This window comes from Carettochelys insculpta, chromosome 8, assembly GCF_033958435.1.
Source record: "Carettochelys insculpta isolate YL-2023 chromosome 8, ASM3395843v1, whole genome shotgun sequence".
Classification (NCBI taxonomy): Eukaryota; Metazoa; Chordata; order Testudines; family Carettochelyidae; genus Carettochelys; species Carettochelys insculpta.
In genome coordinates, this window is record NC_134144.1 from 8,273,834 (window position 1) to 8,293,115 (window position 19,282).

The following is a 19,282-nucleotide window of genomic DNA, read 5'->3' on the forward strand; positions in this document are numbered from 1 at the left end:
CAACAGGTTTTTCCTCCCTCCTTATACGGAGCTCTGAGCTATCATACTGCCCCTCACAAAGAGCGCAACAGTCATCCTGTTGGTATCAACAGAGAACCAGATCCTCGGTGGAAGTAAATCTGCTGCTCCTGAGGCTATGCTCATGTACACCACCTGAAATCTGACACAAGACCTGAGGGTTCTGATTTTTCCAATCAGCTCTCCTCACCCTGTTCCACGTCAGGCTCATACGCAGATATGAGTACACGGAACGGCAGGCACTGATCAAGCAGCTTTGGTATCCACAATGGGATTTTCAGAGGAGTTTAAATAATTTAGCAGCATGAATCCTGCTCACTTTCAAAGGGGCTTGTAGTCCCACATCCTTTCAAAGGGGTTGTAGTCCCACATCCTTTAGGCGCTTGTGAAAATTTCACCCCGAGCAGCCGTCATAACTCCATTTAATAGCATTCACCATTAAACTGAGCCCACAATGACATGGAGGTGCATAATGGGGAGCAGATAAAAACTAATCACAGCTCATGTAAAGTAATGCTGAAAACAGGCTATAAAAAAGGAAGCTTTGCACCACGGAACTCCCACCCTGAAGAGTGGAGTCCAGGATTTGGGGTTCTGGCTGCTCAGGCTGAGTTTGCCACGTGACCTGCACTCTCCTGGACCATGACGTGGAATCTCTGTGATTTTGGGGGGACTGATTCCATCTGTTAGGATGGACGTTCCATTAGGCCCACTCTAGCCCTACAAAAATGTTTCTCCTTCCTCTTCTCCCCACAGATGTGGTCCTCTCACTGCTCCAAAATGTTGCATGTGCACACACTGGAGCCTCTGCTCCCTTTTCCCTCTACCTTCCAGGTTCCAACTCCGTTGCCATTTGGGTTCAGGAGAGCCACCTCTGTCTTGTTCAGTTTTCTAACTCCTTCAGGGCCTATCATCATCAAGAAATGGTGAGAGGGGTCACTCCAGGGCCCCTTCCACTCCCTCTTGTCCTGCCCAGGCCTGAGGGGGACTGAACAGCTGTGTCTACACGTGCACGCGACTTCGAAGTAGCGGCACTAACATCGAAATAGCGCCCGTCGTAGAGCCCTAGACTGTGACTCATTCTGTTCCTGGCTCTGCCACTGGCCAGCCAATGACCTTTGACAAGTCACTCTGCTTTCCTATGCCTCACTTTCCACATCTGCAAAACAGGGCTCATGATACTAACCTCCTTTGTACAGTGTTTCATATCTATTGATGGAATGCACTAGATAAGAGATAGGGATGATGATGATGATGATGATGACAACGACCTGGGTTTTGGTTTGGACCATTGCAGAAAGAAAAGGATGAACTGCAAGGTCTGGATCTGGGTCTTCTAATACATGATACACATACATATTGTGCGTGTGTGCACATGTGTGTGTCAGAATAGCCATGCAAAGAGTCATATTTGCATAAACACAGAGCTTGCTCATGCAGCTGTGCTTGTAACATTCCTTTCTAGGTTGCCATTATTTCCTCAAAAAATGGTTATGTACAATTTGCAAACAGCGAATCTCAGAGCAGAATGAAAAATAGAGCAAGTAGCTTTGGTAAACACACATATGGAAGACCTGAACACTGACTATAGGCCGACATCTACATGACAGCCTTAATTTGAAATAAGGTATTTTGAAATCACTATTTCAAAATAAGCACTATTCCTGATAGAATGAAGTTTACCAGAATCAAAATTGTTTAGACACTGCCAATTAGACGTTAGTTCAAAATAACTCGCCTGTATAGACATAGCCTAGGAGAATGCTCTTGTTTGCATGCAGCCACTGAGCCAGTTCTCACCCAATAATGGCTAAAAGGAAGCAGGAGAGAGAGAGTGTTCTAGTGATTAGAACACCAACCCGGAAGTCGGTAATCATTTTCTTTCTAGCTCTGCCACTAAATTTCTTCTGTGACCTTCGAAAGGTAATTTGACTATGTGCTTCAGCTAATCCATTTATATTATAGGTGCAATAATATTACTTTACCTATCTCATAGAGGCATTATGAGATTTAATTAACTAACGGGCAAGATCTTCGGATGACAGAAATCAGTCCAGCTCCATTTACTTTAATGGCATTATGTCAATTTACACCCCTGGAGGGTCTGACCATCATCTGGACAATGCTTTGAGATCCTGGATATATAGTTCTCAAGACTAATTCTAATTACAATTGTATCCTGGAAAACAGGGAAAAACAAAATGGTTCTTGTAAACATAGTAACCTTGTATGCATGAGATATTTTTTTTAAATGAAACCAGTAAACAAATGAAACATGACATGGAAGTTAGAGAGGAATTACGCATGCCAGGTAATAAAGGAGTTTTCTAAGTACCCTCCCGCTGGCATTCTTCTCCCTAGACTTCTCCTCTCTGTGCCTTTATTTCTGCTTAGCTAGAATCCCAACTCACGTTCTGGTGGGAAACAAAAACGCCTCGATTAAAAAGGTACATCTTGTCAAAGAAGCAGAGCTCACAGGAGGAAAAAGCCTATTTCATAACAAATGCCTTGTATTGGTCTACCTAGTCTCTTGCTGCTAGTGTTGTATACCACAAATTTCTGGCCCCCTCACGTGGTCCAATTGCAGTAGTGCAATGTGTAACCAAAATGCCATCTACAGAACAGGCAATAACTCAACAGGAAGGTTCTGCTGGCCTCATGAACCGTGAAGAGAAAAGTGAAGTCAGCAAAAGGCTGAGACTGATATACAGGGTGGAGCTTCAATTTACTGCTGTCTATTGTGGTTTGTTTTATAGGGTCACTTTAAAAAGTGGAAGATTTATATTTAAATGTGTCAGAAATTATAACAGTTCTCAGCTGAGGAAGAGCAACAAAGACTGCCTGTGGGAAGCAAGGCAGGCAGCTTAGGAAGCAATCAGCCAAACAGGAATGCCCTCCGCCTGGCTCTCAGGTGTAGCAAGCCAGCGAGACTGTTGAGAGTGTGAAATGTAAGGTTGGCCATAAACCCAGCTGTGCCTGTGCCGTCTCAGATCTCATATTCTGGGGGAGTGTTACTTGTGACACTATATCAAGGACTTTCTAAATCAGAGTGGGATTTCTATGATCAGCGAACACAAGCATGAAGCCTTGACTTTTAGAGCAGTGCTCTTCAGTGTAGTCACTGCAACACAGGCTGAGGTAATTTCTTAGTGCAATGGAACAGGATTTAAGGTAATTCTGGATTCACTTTTCAGCCGTGATCATATTTTTGCACAAGGCCTGCAGCTGCTTTCCCCGCTATGTGCGGGCAAGCAAAAAGGCTGTGTCCTTAAGGAAAGGCTGATGTCAGCTGTTTTCCTTACCTGCTGTATTCCTTCAGGCTTTTCTCCATGTTCACAATATCCCTCATCTTGTATATGAACCATTTGTCAATGGCTGTGAGTTTGTTAATATCATCCACTGAAACGCCATCGCACAAGGCCTGCCAAAGAGAGGTGACAGCAAGTCATGCACTTTAACCAACACTACATAAGTATTTCATTTGCCTGGAAATTGTTGTCATGCCTCTTATCCTATTAGCATCAGCAAGGCTTTTCTCTAGTGAAAAATTTGACTTCCAAGGAAGCTGCTGGCCAATATATATCTCATCCCAGGCTTCTGACTTCTCATATGTACCTCCTGCAACTAGGGTCCTGTACTTTCAATTGTCCCGTGGTCTCCTAAAAGCAAATATAATCAAAGTTTAGGATTTCAAATATTAAGGAACAAGTGATTTTGATTTACAGGTTAAAGATAGGTGGACTCAGAAATACCCCTAAACTATGGAAAAGTTCACTTCCAGGAACAAACTTTGCAGCTGTATCACCACTTTCACTCTGTCTCATTCTCAAGGTAATGCAGGCGTCAAACTTTCCTGAAGATGCTTCATTATGTGCTTTTGGTTTTTTTAAATTTATTTATAGTAAATCATCCACATTCACTGGATAAAAAGGAAACCTACCCTGTCCTCCCAAAGGCAGCATAGGACAGGTACAGTATTTTTAAATCCTCAGAGGAGGATCAAGTACATGTATAAGAGCTAATTATTATTCTATTGCTAAATATTGAAATCGTGTTTTCATTTACAAATTTAATTTTTTTCAAAAAAATAATACAGCCCATTGCTATGTGGCCATTTCACAAATGGGCCACATCATCTTAAAAAAGTATCATTGTCTGCTCCAGGTACCTCTGATCTAAAAGGCTCACTGCCAGGTGCCAGATTGGTTGATACAATGCATGTTGGAGATTACTTTCAAGTCCTTTGTTTTGTTTGACTGAAACCACTGTCTCATTACACAGCCTTGGTAATTTTTTTTTTCACACGACCCTTTGAATTTTCTGAATGTCTCCCTATTTGTTAGGTAAATACAGTGTCTGAAAATCAAGGACAGCTAAATATTCTGTTCATTTTGATTATGATTTTAATTGTGTCATGGGAGTGCCTTGAAGCCAATATCCCATTGTCTTAGATGCTGCACAAAAGTGAAACAAAGAGCTAGTCCCTGCACCTGTTACACACAAAACTTGTAATGCTTTGATTGTGTGGGTCTAGCTAAAGCAGCACAACTCCAGGGGGGTGGGTGCAGTTATACCAGTATAAAAATGCTTATAGAGGGAATGCCTATTCCCCTGTGGGATAGATAATAAGCTATATTGGTATGGGCATAACTGCATTCACATTTGGGGTTGTGCTAATGGAGCTATCTTGGAAAAATGAATTGCACTGCTAGCTGATATAGTTCTACTAGTACAGATGTGTGTGAGAACTAGACCTATGTAACTGGAACAAATCCCCACCTCAGATACTGAAGCTCACGCACTGGTGTTATTGTGTCAAATAGTTTTCCCTATAGGGCAACCTGGCTGAGGCAAATTACTCCCCACTGTCATGCCACCAAAGCAGGTCCTGGTGCTAGCCCAGGAATGAGCTTAGCTCAGTGTGCCCAAATGCCATTGCTCTGAATGTTTGTACTGATGTAGCTACAGGTGGGCAGATTTGAACCTGGCATCTCTGGAGCTTAGTGGATGAGCTTGTACAGCAGTGGTGGGCAACCTGCAGCCGCTGCTTGTGACAGTGAACCACACCTCTAGGTGTGTGGGTTACACTGAGTCACTATTGTAGACCAGCACAAAAGGCCACATTGTGAAGATACTGCCTTAGCCTGAATTAATACACAGGCCCCTTTAATGCAACCCTCCGAGTAGGGGCTGTCCAGTACAAACTAGAATGGATCACAAACCTCTCCATCTCTATTTCAAACCTAACAAGAAAAGCTCTTGTCCTATTTCTAAAGCAAGCAAGGTGTTTCAATACTCTGTGTCAGTTTCCCCCTTCCCAACTCAGGCTTTACCTTTCTAAATGGCTCTTAGGGCTCCATAAAGCAGCCAACAAAGATCTTGCCACGCAAATCAAAGAGGAACCCAGAGCCATCACAAGCTCTGATCCTAAAGGGTGTTTTGTTTTTGTATATGTACGTGGCTCCTAGCTTAATGCCACCTGTTCATTTATCCCTAGAGTACAGGCCTTCTCCAATTCTGAAGCCACCTTCCTGGTTCCTCATTGCTTTGCACCCTGCAGTGTCATTTAACAAACCAAGAGCAAACACAGTGATACCAAACTGGAAAGGTGGCTTTCCCCACAGTTAGCTCTCCCTTTGCAGATATGGAAATGAAAGGCAGTGGGGAACAGCCCACAAAGAGACTTGGAAGAGTCTCGTGAAGTTAATTATCTGACATTGTAAAGTAATGTCCTCAAAGCAGGAGAGTGGAAGAGAAGGCAAGAAAGCAAGAAAGACAACTTCATATGTCTCCATCAGCCTTCTTAGAAATTTACACAAGATTTATAAGAGAGAGAAGTGAATGAAAATCATCAGCAAAGGCAATAAAACATCTGCTAGCCAAGCAGCATGGTGGAGACTGAAAATATCTAATAATTGTTATGTGTACTGCACAGGTGTCTTAGAGGCATTGACAGACATTGAGGTTCCGCGGTGCTTAGCATTATTCATACACAAGCAACAATCTCTGCCACAAAGAATTTACAATCTAAACAGAGCAGTGAAGTGTGGACAAAAGGAAAGTATTATTCTCCTTTTACAGGAGACAGAGACACCCACAGTCAAAGTACCTCAGAGCAGAGCACTCCAATCTCAAGTTACAGGCTAGCACCTAAACCAGGAACCTGTTACTACTATCCAACTTTAGGCTCTAATATTCGCAAGAACTTTCAGTGAAATTAACAGATTTAACCCAATTTCACTTAGTAGGGAGTTTGTGGCAGCTGAGCTTGCCATATGGTTTAATTTTAATGCAATGTTTGGTCACAGAATAGCACGAAGATCCCCAAAAATGACAACTCAGATGGACAGCAGCTAGACATTTTTGTGCTACCCTGGGTTTCAGATGTCAAAAGGATCATTCTTAATTTGCTTTGCATACGCTAATGTGAGTTGGCAGAACTGCCCAAATTCTGTCATCAATGGTTCCCAGGTAACTAATGGCCAAACACTGCCCAGCATTTAGCAGATGATTATATTACAGGGGCAGGTGAAAGAAAAAGTGCTCCCATTGTCAACCCATATTAGCCATTTGCCTGATGAATATATTGCCCAAGACTTGATGATAGAACACACCTGCCACTGAATGTAACAGGGATGGTCCCAGACCATAGTTTCTCAGGAACAGCAGGTGTCATAGAACCAATAGACAAAGAGTTATTGCCATTTTGAGATAATAAAGAGGAATTTATGGGGAGGGGGGAGAATCCTTGTATCTGACAGCAGCTGATTCAAAGATAGAAACTTCTCATCCCCATATGTATGTGTTGAACAAAGAGGAAAAAGGGACCAGGAGGTTAAAGAATGTTCCACTCTCTTACTTCAGCTGGCAGTCTGGTAGCTATTGTCAACAAGGCAGACACCATAGCCTCTGTGCCCTTCATTACCTTGGCCATTGCATAAATACGAACGCTGGAAGGGTCAGCCAGTTCCTTCTGGAGATCTAAGTTCTCCGGCCACTCTTTATTCATTGGTAGACGTGAGGTGAAGCCATCCACAGATGGATGACACATTCTCAGGGCCTTCTGAAAGCACTCCTCAAAGGTGCGCCCAATAGCCATAACCTGTAACGAAGAAAGCTCTCATGTTAATGTGCTGAGGTGTGGTAGGAATCCATGGAGGTCTCTGGCCACACACCCCTCCCCATGCCTACTCCTCCCCAGCCCCACCTTCTTTCCCACCCTTGCTCCTCCCACTCTGGACCAAGCCCCGCCCTCTCCACCTCTTCCTGCAAGAATGCTGCACTGCATCCAGTTAACATGAGGCTTCTCCCCACCCCCTGGCGTGGTGCAGCCCGTCGCTCTTCTCTGAGGCCAAGCCCCTCAGAGGGAGGGATAGAACTGGTCCTGCACTCAACAGAAGCAGCATGGTGCTGATGGTGAGTGGCGGAGGAAACACTGGGTGGGTGGCCTCCTGTGCACCCACATACATTGTCTCCTATGAACACAATGCTTATTATGTAAAATTGTAGTCTATGGGCAAATGGCACAGCACAGAACAAACTGACTCCAGAGAAGATTACTATCCTGGGGCTTTCCAAATCCATCTTTGCAGCAGCACTATGAAGGAAGAATCCCGCAAGGCTGGAAAAGCCTTAGAGGACAGGTGGAGTTTTGAGCCTTAGGAGCAGGCAAAGGCTGAGCCATTGAGCCCACTTCAAACATTAAGTCTCTACTCTCCTTTGTTTTTGTTCAATGATTATTTCACCCAAAAAACTCTCCTGTTCCCAAGCTCCAGTGCGCCCAGCCTGCCATGACACTTTGCTGCTCATTCAATTCTTCATGTGCTTGTTTCATCAGAGAGCAAAATCTTAAAAGGGCACAAAAAGAATCTGAAGCAAAACGGGGTGGGGTGGGCGGTGTCATGGGGAAACCTTCTCGCCCCTCACACCCCTGCACTGTTATAAGCCTTTGGCCAATCATAACAGAGTTCACCAACAGTCTGGCGGAGGCTAGGCAGCTCCACTAATAAAAATCATGGGGGTCTGATTACTAGCACAAGTCTAGGGATGGGCCTTAAGCCAGACTATGCCAGGAACAGCCAGGGGAAGCAGCCTGACTGAAAGGGGTCTCTTTGAGGAACAACTCCTGTGCTCTGGGGGCTGGTAAATTCCCTTTCGTCTGTATCAACAATAAATTCCCATACTCTCTGTCCCTGCTCAGCTCAGCCCACACCATGCAGGCCAAGGAGTATGCAGCTGAAACTCTGCCTCTTCACCATTCCGCTTGTCTACCATCTGCTTGCTTAAATCCAAGTAGCTTGTGCAGGAGAATGGGGTCGGGGAGATCTTATGCTCCCTTATTCCCCTGTACAGGTGGATAGTTCAAGTCAAAATTAGTTCCATATTCATACAGTGGGACATTCTGGAATACCACCCTGTAACAGCTGGAGGATAATGTGCAAAGCGGATGTGTATCATGAAGCCACAGAGTATTAACACCATAAATATTTACAGGTACCTTCTGCACCACACGCTAGTAAAACTACAATTGCCCAGGCAAGCCTTTTCTCTAACACTTTAGTAAGTCTTTCCCAACATGCTGAGGGTGTGCGCTTTGAGTGAGGAGGCGTGCATGTTTGTAAGGCCTCACATTGCAAAACAATTTAGCAAGAGAGATGCTTTAAAAACACTAGAGGGAAAAAAAGATAGCATAACACAATTAATTATTTTGGTTTGGATAACTGATGAGTAATTAGCTAATTAAATGGATAATTTACCCATTTTGCCTCATTTCTTTCCTCTTGAAAATTAGCTGAAGATGTCACCGCTGTTCCAGCCTATCTTTAGATTTTAAAAGTCAGGCTGTTTTGTTTCTCATTTTCAGAGGCCTATTCTGGCTATTCTGTAGGAGAAAACCAGCAGTCTAAGCCATAGCAACCTGACCCTTCAAGAAGCCATCAGGTGCTGAGTTCTGTTTTCAGTACACTATCAGGCCAGAAATAAGGTGTGATTTTTAATAGTTAAGGTTACTAGGAAAGAGACTGAAATCCAGAACATCTTTGGTGGCATTCTCTGAAATGCTTCCAGTTCCACGCGCAGGGCCAGATAGACAGGCAGAACTTCAGAGTCTCAATGCGTGGATGAGACGATGGTGTAGGGAAGAGGGGTTTAGATTTATTAGGAACTGGGGACACTTTTGGGGTAGGGGGAGCCTATACAGGAAGGATGGGCTCCACCTAAATCAAGGTGGATCCAGACTGCTGGCATTAAACATTAAAAAGGTCATAGAGCAGTTTTTAAACTAAGAGGTGGGGGAAAGCCGATTGGTGCGGGGGAGCACCTGGATCGGACGGAGACTTCTCTTACACGAGGCTCCATAGACAGGGATTCCCTAGAAGTTAGTCAGATAGGGAACGTGGGAAATAATATATGGGCAAGATCAGATGTGAAACAATCGTGCATAAAAAAATCCACCACGTCTGTGAAAGGCGGACATATAAATAGTGGTAGTTTTCTAACATGCTTTTACACTAATGCTAGGAGTCTGTCTAATAAGATGGGTGAACTGGAGTACCTCATATCAAAGGAGGAAGTTGACATAATAGGCATCTCAGAAACATGGTGGAATGAGGACAATCAGTGGGACACTATCATACCGGGATATAAATTATATCGGAAAGACAGAACAGGTCGTGCGGGTGGCGGAGTGGTACTATATGTGAAGGATAATATAGAATCAAATGAAGTAAAAATCCTAAAGGAATCAAAATGTTCCATAGAATCATTATGGATAACAATTAATTCCTCTAATATGAATATGGCATTAGGAATATATTACCGACCACCTAACCAGGACAGTGATAGTGATGCTGAAATGTTAAGGGAGATTAGAGAGGCTATCAAAATAAAAAACACAGTAATAATAGGAGATTTCAATTATCCCCATATTGATTGGGTGCATGTCACCTCAGGACGGGATTCAGAGATTAAATTTCTTGATGCCTTAAATGACTGCTTCTTGGAGCAGCTAGTACAGGAACCCACAAGGGGAGAGTCGATTCTCGATCTAGTCTTGACTGGAACGCAGGATCTGGTCCAAGAGGTAACTGTTACTGGACCGCTTGGAAATAGTGACCACAATATAATAACTTTTAATATTCCTGTGTTGGGAAGAACACCGCAGCGGTCAAACACTCTGGCATTTAATTTCAAAAAGGGGAATTACACTAAAATGAGGAAGCTAGTTAAACAGAAACTAAAAGGTAGAGTAATTAAACTAAAATCCCTGGAAGCTGCATGGAAACTGTTTAAAGACACCATACTAGAGGCCCAACTTAAATGTATACCCCAAATAAAAAAACACAGTAAGAGACCTAACAAAGAACCACCATGGCTAAACAGCCATGTTAAAAAGGCAGTGAGAGAGAAAAGGGCAGCTTTTAAAAAGTGGAAGTCAAATCCTAGTGAGGAAAATAGAAAGGAACATAAACACTCCCAAATTAACTGTCATAATGTAGTAAGAAAAGCCAAAAAAGAGTTTGAGGAACAGCTAGCCAAAAATTCAAAAAACAATAGTAAAATGTTTTTTAAATACATTAGAAGCAGGAAGCCTGCTAAAAAAGCAGTGGGGCCCTTGGATGATAAAGATATAAAAGGAGCGATCAAGGAAGACAGTGCCATTGCGGAGCGATTAAATGATTTCTTTGCTTCAGTCTTCACGGCTGAAGATGTTACAGAGGTTCCTAAATCTGAGCCAGCCTTTTTAGGCGACAAATCTGAGGAACTCACTCAGATTGAAGTGACATTAGAGGAGGTTTTGGAATTAATTGATAAGCTGAATAGTAACAAGTCTCCAGGACCAGATGGCATTCACCCTAGGGTTCTGAAAGAACTCAAATGTGAAATTGCGGAGTTATTAACAGTGGTTTGTAACCTATCGTTTAAATCCACTTTGGTACCAAATGACTGGAAGACGGCCAATATAACACCAATATTTAAAAAAGGCTCTAGAGGAGATCCTGGCAATTATAGACCGATAAGTTTAACATCAGTACCAGGTAAATTAGTAGAAACACTAGTAAAGAGTAAAATTGCAAGGCACATAGAAGAGCACGAATTGTTGGGCAAAAGTCAGCATGGTTTCTGCAGAGGGAAGTCGTGTCTGTCTAATCTATTAGAATTCTTTGAAGGGGTTAATAAACATGCGGACAAGGGGCACCCAGTGGACATAATATACCTAGATTTCCAGAAAGCCTTTGACACGGTCCCACACCAAAGGCTTTTATGTAAATTAGGTGGTCATGGGATAGGAGGAAAGGTCCTTTCATAGATCGGGAATTGGTTAAAAGACAGAAAACAAAGGGTTGGAATAAATGGTAAATTTTCACAATGGAGGGGGGTAACTAGTGGTGTTCCCCAGGGCTCAGTCCTGGGACCGATCCTGTTCAACTTGTTCATCAATGATCTAGAAAATGAGGTAAGCAGTGAGGTGGCAAAGTTTGCAGATGACACCAAGTTGTTCAGGACAGTCAAAAGCAAAAGGGATTGTGAAGAACTACAAAAAGATCTCAGCAAACTGAGTGATTGGGCAGCAAAATGGCAAATGAAATTTAATGTGGGTAAGTGTAAGGTAATGCATGGTGGAAAAAATAACCCAAATTACACGTACTACATGATGGGGTCAAATTTAGCTACGACAGATCAGGAAAGGGATCTTGGAGTTATAGTGGATAGTTCTCTGAAGACATCCACGCAGTGTGCAGCGGCAGTTAGTAAGGCAAATAGGATGTTAGGAATTATTAAAAAAGGGATCGATAATAAGACAAAAGATATCATACTTCCCCTATATAAAACTATGGTACGCCCACATCTCGAGTACTGCGTGCAGATGTGGTCTCCTCACCTCAAAAAAGATATATTGGCATTAGAAAAGGTTCAGAAAAGGGCGACTAAGATGATTAGGGGCTTGGAAAGGGTCCCATATGGGGAGAGGCTAGAGAGACTGGGACTTTTCAGTTTGGAAAAGAGGCGATTGAGGGGCGATATGATAGAGGTATATAAAATCATGAATGGTGTGGAGAAAGTGAATATAGAAAAATTATTTACCTTTTCCCATAATACAAGAACTAGGGGACACCAAATGAAATTGATGGGTAGTAGGTTCAAAACTAATAAAAGGAAATTTTTCTTCACACAGCGCACAGTCAACCTGTGGAACTCCTTGCCCGAGGAGGCTGTGAAGGCCAGGACTCTATTAGGGTTTAAAAAAGAGCTTGATAAATTTTTGCAGGTCAGGTCCATAAATGGCTATTAGCCAGGGATAAAGTATGGTGCCCTAGCCTTCATAACAAGGGCAGGAGATGGATGGCAGGAGATAAATCACTTGTCTTCTGTTCTCCTTCTCTGGGGCACCTGGCATTGGCCACCGTCGGCAGATGGGATGCTGGGCTTGATGGACCTTTGGTCTGACCCAGTATGGCCATTCTTATGTTCTTATGTTCTTATGTTCTTAAGGCAATTAACCTTTGGAACAACTTTCCAAAAGCAGTGGAAGGTTCTCTGTCAATGGAAATCTTTAAATTTCTCAGAGTGGATTTTTTTTTTTAATTAGAAAAAAAAAACACTCTTGTCCAAACACAGCTATTGGCCCTGGAAGCAGGGATTTATTCATGGAAATGCTGTGGCCTGTGCTGTGCAGTGGTCCCTTCAGGCCCTGGAGTCTACAAATCTCAAGAGCAGCCTGTTTCGCTATGGCCTAACATGGCATCTACAGTCCCAAATCATTGTGAGAGTAATGGACAAAGCTGAGATGCTTTGAATAAGCTCTAAAGAAACCAGATGCTTATTCACACCCTCTGAATTAACTGGGGCAGAAAAACAAAGCTGAATGTTTTGGGAAAACATCCATGCTAGAAACACCCCAATAGTATTTCAATGGGGAACCAGAAAATGTCAAAGAAGGTAAAAGAGACCAGATATTGAACAATAAATGGGAACAAAACTTTAACACACTGGGCCTCAGGACAGGTTTGCGTGATTTCTTCTCTCTCTTATTTCTATTTAATTAATTGATCCCCATTCAATTGTCTGAACAGCCACCCAGCCGGAAGATCATGAAACAACTTAACTTAAATATATCCCAATTTATCTCTAATGCTAAGACAGCTAACTACGTGATTATTGGACAGAACCTTATTTACTGATGTCTAGATAGAATCATAGAACTGGAAGAAACCTCAAGAGGTCATCAAGTTCAGTTCCCTCCACTCGTGGCAGGACCAAGCACCATCTAGATCATCCCTAAAAGGTGTTTATCTACCTGCTCTCAAAAAGCTCCAGTAATGGAAATGCCACAATCTCTGTAGGCTTTTTATTCCAGAGCTTAAAAACCATAACACTTAGGAAGATTTTAGATTTCCAGTCTGAACCTGTTATGCTGCAATTTAAGCCCACTGCTTCTTGTCCTATCATGAGAAGTTAAGGACAATAATTTTTCTATGTCCTCTTGGAAACAACCTTTTAGATATTCAAAAGCTATGATCTCCCTCCCAGTCTTCTCTTTCCTAGACTAAATAAACCCATTTTTCCAATCTTCCTGCATAGCTCATGTTTCCTAGACCTTTAATCATTTTTGTTGTTTTTCTCTGGACCTTCTCCAATTTCTCCACAGCTTTCCTGAAATGTGGGACCCAAAACTAGACCCCGTACTCCAGTTTAAACCTAATCAGCACAGAGTAGACCAGAAGAATTACTTCTCATGTCTTCCTTCAACACCCCTTTTAATACATCCAAAAATCATGTTTGCTTTCTCTGCAACAGTGCCACATGTGGTGGACCACATTTTAGCCTGTGGTCCACTATGACCCTTACATCCCTTTCTGCAGTACTCCTTCCTAGCCAATCATTTTCCATATTGGCAACTAATTGTTCCTTCCTAAGTGGAGTGCTTTACATTTTCTCTTATTGAATTTCATCCCATTTACCACTTCTCAATTACTGAAACATGATCATTAAACATATCTGCCTTTTCCACATTTTCTGTTATTTTAGCCCCTCTTCATTGAGTAATAAGCCTACCCTGTTCTTGGTCTTCCTCTTGCTTCTTATATATTTATGGAATGATTTCTTGTTCCCCTTTATGTCTCTAGCTGTTTGAACTCAGTTTTTGCCTTGGCCTTTCTAATTTTGCACCTACATACTTGTGTTATGTGTTTATATTCGTCCTTTGTAATTTGACCTAGTTTCCACTTTTAGAAGGACTCTTATTTCTGGGATCATTCAGGATCTCCTGATTTAGCCAGGCTGGTCTCTTGACATACTTCTTATTTTTCCTATGCAATGGAGCAGTTTTCTCTTCTGCCCTTAATAAGGTCTCTTTGAAAAACTGCCCTCTTAAGTTGTTCTTCACCTTCAATGGATCTCACCTACCAGCTCCCTGAGTTTGCTAAGGTCTACCTTCTTGAAATCCATTGTCTTTATTTTGCTATTCTCCCTCCTACTGTTTCTTAGACTCAGGAACTCTACGGTTTCATGGTCGCTTTCACCTAAGCTGCCTTCTGCTTTCAAATTCTCAACCAGTTCCTCTCTATTTGTTAAAATCAAATCTAGAACAGCCTTTCTCTGAGTAGCTTTCTCCACCTTCTGACATGAAAAAATAGTCTCCAGTACATGCTGTCATGTTGAGCCACAAATACACTAAACACCTTTGTAAGAGCAGTTGATAACTGGAACAAAAGTACAAGAGCAGAACTAGCATCTGTTTTGTGAAGAGTGGCCTTACAGGTTTGCTTGCTGGCAGACTAGAAAGGAGCAGCATCCAGAGAGTAGACAAGGGAGAAAAGTTAATTTCACGGGAGACAGGAAAGGAAATGGAGAGAATTTCCCCATGCTCACCTCTCCCACACTCTTCATGGAGCTGCCAATCTGGCTTGAGGTGCCTTGAAAGCGGTCCAGGTCCCAGCGAGGTATCTTGGCAACCATGTAATCCAGACTCGGCTCAAAGCAGGCAGAGGTTTTTCCTGATACTACATTCTTGATCTCTGGCAGGGGAATCCCCAAAGCAATTTTGGCAGCAATAAATGCTAATGGGTACCTGGAAAAGATGAAAGGGGGTGCAATATTCATTATGGTTGGAACTGTAGAGAAGCAGGAAATCTATTATCCTCTGAGCTACTTCAATAAAAGTAGTAACTGCATTGCGTAGGGATGGCATTGCACTTCTGGCACATAGTGTGTGAGTGTGGAGTTCCGGAGAGCAGCAACATGCATGGATGCAGTGTGTGGGTCATCACAGGCCCATACAGCGCACTGGAGTAGGAATCAGCTATCAAGGAAAAATGTTCTGTGGCTGAGGCACTGAACTGGGCCTCAGGAGATCAAGGCCAGTTCCTGCCTCTGCCACAGACTGCCTGCGTGACCTTAAGCATATCGCTTGATCCTTCTGTGCCTCACTTCCCCTGCTGTAAAATTGGGATGATAATATTTCTGGTCTGCCACTGTTTATCTGTCTTGTGTCTTTGGCACGTAACCTCTCTGAGCATGGTCCACATTCTACTATATTTGTGTGCACAACAAGCTCCATCAGGCCCTGGTCCTGATCCTATAGGTACTCCTCAAATATCAACAACAATTAACTATAACAGTTACAGATATAGAACTATAACAGTTTACTTCTGCCTGAGGAGAGAATGAAAAGCCCACATATGCAGGGTGGTCATGGTCAGACTATCAGTATGTGCTTATTCAAATGTAGCAATGTGCAGCAGATTGGAACAGGGGCGGAACAATCATTCAAAGCTGTAAATTGACTGTCCTCTGGGAAATCCTTTGGAGCAAAAGCTTTCATGGGCAAAGACTGGCTTCATCAGATGTGATGCAAGATGCATCTGACAAAGTGGATCTTTGCCCACGATAGCTTATACTCCAAAATATCTGTTCGTCTATAAGGTGCCACATGACTTCTTGTTGTTTTTGCAGATACAAACTAACACAGCTACCCTCTGATACTTGTGAAACCCTTGGAACTCCTGAAAATGTTGGGGTGCCACTGAATTTAGGCAACTCGACAGGGACAAGAGGAGACCAGAGAGGCAGTGCTGTGGGAAAGTGGAAATTTTAAAACAGGGATGAGCAAGTGTCCTTTCCACATAATAGCTAAGCCACTGAGTATCTTCACAACCTACAGTGAGAGTCCACCTTATTTCAGTACATAAGGGCAAGTGAACATCTTAGATCAGTGGTTGGGTGGGAGTGAATTAATGCTGGGACTAGTGTTTATCGGCATGTACATTCATGTGCAATGCAGATGACCCTTCGTATCAGTTTGGCAGGAGGTAGAACAGCCTTTGCAGTCATGCAGTAGTTGCTGGAGTAGCACATGCTGTGCTTGCAGAAGGAAACATGAATTAGTAATGACCACTTAGCAAATGCAAATGAAAAGCAGATTTTAGTCTTTTTAGGCATGCTGGGAAACATCCCTGGAGTCAAGAAATCAGCAGGATTGAGGCATTTCTCAAAAGCCACAAAGGTCCTCCTACACTCAGAAGTAAATTCTCCCAGCAGTTGAACAGGGCTCTGTGATGAGCTTTAGGGGGGGACTGAAATTAGAGAAAATGGACAAATCTAAATAGGGGTAGAAACACATCCAAAAGCAATAAAGGGCATGGTGATACCTGAGCCACTCCTGGGGGGTCACCAGAACTGCTTCCCACCAGATACAACTGAGGGAAAAGAATTCTGGCACTGGTACACGCGGTGAGCACAGGCACACGTAACTTGGAAAGGCCATGAGCAAGCACTCAAAGAAGACCCCAGTTTGCGGAAGCCGAATGGATTATAAAACATCCAGCAGGATTTTCCATTGCCTCAACGTTTGCTAAGAATGTTATTTTGCACAACTCCCATTTGATGAAGAAAGCCTCACCGGCTGGGGTGGAAATTAGTTTATTCCATTATAACAGGAGTGTTTTTATCTTTAAGAACAGCTTGTAACGCCGAATCACCACCAGACCATGCAAGAGTGGTAACTGCAAAGCCACTGGAAAGGCTAATAATTGAATATAAGCTGCTGGAGTACCTGTTTTGGCATGTGTTTAGCAACTAAGCCCCATTGTAATAGGCGTTATATAAGCACATACCTAAAAGACAGTCCCCACCCTGGAGTGTTTACAATCCAAGTATCTCTTCCCACACACATCACAAAACTCGTCACTCTTTCACCCAAAAAAGGGACTTTTGCTGACATAACAAAAGTCACAATACATACAGTATTGTTCTCAGGAAAAAGCCAAATTCTTCAATGCTGTTGTCAGGGGGCTAAATGGGGCCCAAGATCTAAACACCAAACCCGTTTCCATTTGCAAGCCAGCCAGGTCTGGTATTTCCAGACTGTAGTTCTAAAGCTGGTGGCACATTTTACAAGCCAGTGGCATTTTTTTAAATTTTTGTTTGGCATGCAAATGATGGTTCCTATTTTAGGAATGCTTGGTGCACTCAACTCTCACTGAAGCAATAGGAGATGCGGTTATTCGGTACCTTTCCAAACTGCAGTACTTGATTCCTTTGAGCAAAACTTCCTTTGTTCTATGTTTGCCATGCTACTATTTTGTATATGTATTTACTGAGGCACAAGACAAATGGATTTGTTTCACTCAAGAGTCAGCTAACAAAATGAAATCAAGCCAATGCTTGCAGTCAATTATTGCTGTCTGTCTCCAGTTTGTTACTCCAGGAGTTGTTGAGAACTGTAAATTAAGGACTAATTTACACTTCTCAGCAGCATCTGCAGACTACAATTAAGAAGCCAATTTTAACCACCCAGATTTGTCCACTGTTCCCTTGATTAGTTTGTGATTAGCCAACAAAACAAAGGTAGCTAGCAATACCATTCGATTCAATCTGGCAGAGAGCTCTTTCATAACCAAGTCCGTATGGTCCCAGAGATGATTTTCAGCCAGAGTAGAGATGCTAGGGAATGTGCGCTCTAAAAATAGCAACTAGGTTCCCCTCTTGAAAGCTTTTTAATACCCAGTGTCTAAGTTGCCCGCTCCAGGTGCCCCATTCTGCAGCTCCATTCCCTGCCCCAGCTTTTACCTCCTGACTTACCCTGTGGCCTTTGATGCCAAGGCAGAGCTTCTGGAAAGTCTGGCATTCACCTCAATGATGCAGTACTCCAGAGAGGTAGGATGTAGGGCATACTGGATGTTGCATTCCCCCACAATGCCCAAGTGTCGGACAACCTTGATGGCACTTTCCCTCAGCATCTGAAATTCCTCATTGGACAGTGTCTGGCTGGGAGCCACCACGATGGAATCCCCTGTTTTTCAAAAGAAAAAACAAAATGTGAGGGTGGTGATAAATTGTGGCCACTGGGGTCATGTCTCTGCTAACTTCCTGCAGCTTGAAAGTTTTGAACTTTGGGCACCTTGGAAGAGGCTCATTTGGGGCCTTTCAAGTAAGGTACAGGCTGTGCTACCAGGTGAAGTACAAGTCAAAACAGAAAGACGCAGGGCAGTGAAAATTGTGCTGCCTCGGATCTGGTAGCACTCTTAGATCTGATGTGTAGTTCACATCCTAACTCTCGTTGGCCAGAAAAGTGTATCGGCCATAGTAGAAAGAAATCTGGTGAGGTTCACCAAGAACAAGTGCAGAGCCTTGCACTTAGTACGGAGGAATACCAAACACTACTATAGGCTGGGAACTGACTGGATAATCAGCAATGCTTACAGTGGATGAGAAGCTGGATATGAGACAATGGTTTGCCCTTCTAGCCAAGAAGGCTAATGGCATACTGGGATGCATTAGTAGGAGCACTGCCAGCTGAGGTAGGGAAGTGATTATTCCACTTCATTTGGCACTGGTGAGGTCGCATTTGGAGTACTGTGTCCAATTCTGGCACCTCCATTACAGAAAGGATGTGGACACACTGGACAGAGTCCAGTGGAGGGTGACAAAAATTGATTAGCAATCTGGAGCACAGGATTTATGAGGTGAGGCAGAGGGATTTGGGCTTAGTCTACAGAAGAAAAAAGTGGCAGGGGAGGGATATGATAACAGCCTTCAGCTACCTGAAAGGGGGTTCCAAAGATGGAGAGTGGCTGTTCTCAGAGGTGACAAATAACAGAATGAGGAGCAATGATCTCAAGTTGTGGTGGGTGAGGTCTAGGTTGGATATTAGGAAAACTCTTTCTCGAGAAGAGTGGTGAAGCTCTGGAATGAGTTACCTCGGGAGGTGGTAGAATCTCCTTCCCTAGGAGTCTTTAAGTCCCACCTTGACAAAGCCTTGGCT

The 19,282-nt window shown here is 43.1% G+C and overlaps 1 protein-coding gene across 1 annotated transcript in view; it reads right to left on the reverse strand.

Annotated features, from left to right (window-relative positions):
* The window catches only part of CPS1 (carbamoyl-phosphate synthase 1), a 134,580-nt gene that overhangs the window by 59,024 nt on the left and 56,274 nt on the right, over positions 1-19,282 (reverse strand). Inside the window, exons 18-21 of the mRNA XM_075000834.1 lie at positions 18,100-18,310; positions 14,890-15,088; positions 6,944-7,120; positions 3,321-3,439 (exon numbers count right to left, since the gene is read on the reverse strand). Of these exons, the coding sequence (XP_074856935.1) occupies positions 3,321-3,439; positions 6,944-7,120; positions 14,890-15,088; positions 18,100-18,310 (706 nt within the window). The remainder of the gene's footprint in view (positions 1-3,320; positions 3,440-6,943; positions 7,121-14,889; positions 15,089-18,099; positions 18,311-19,282) is intronic.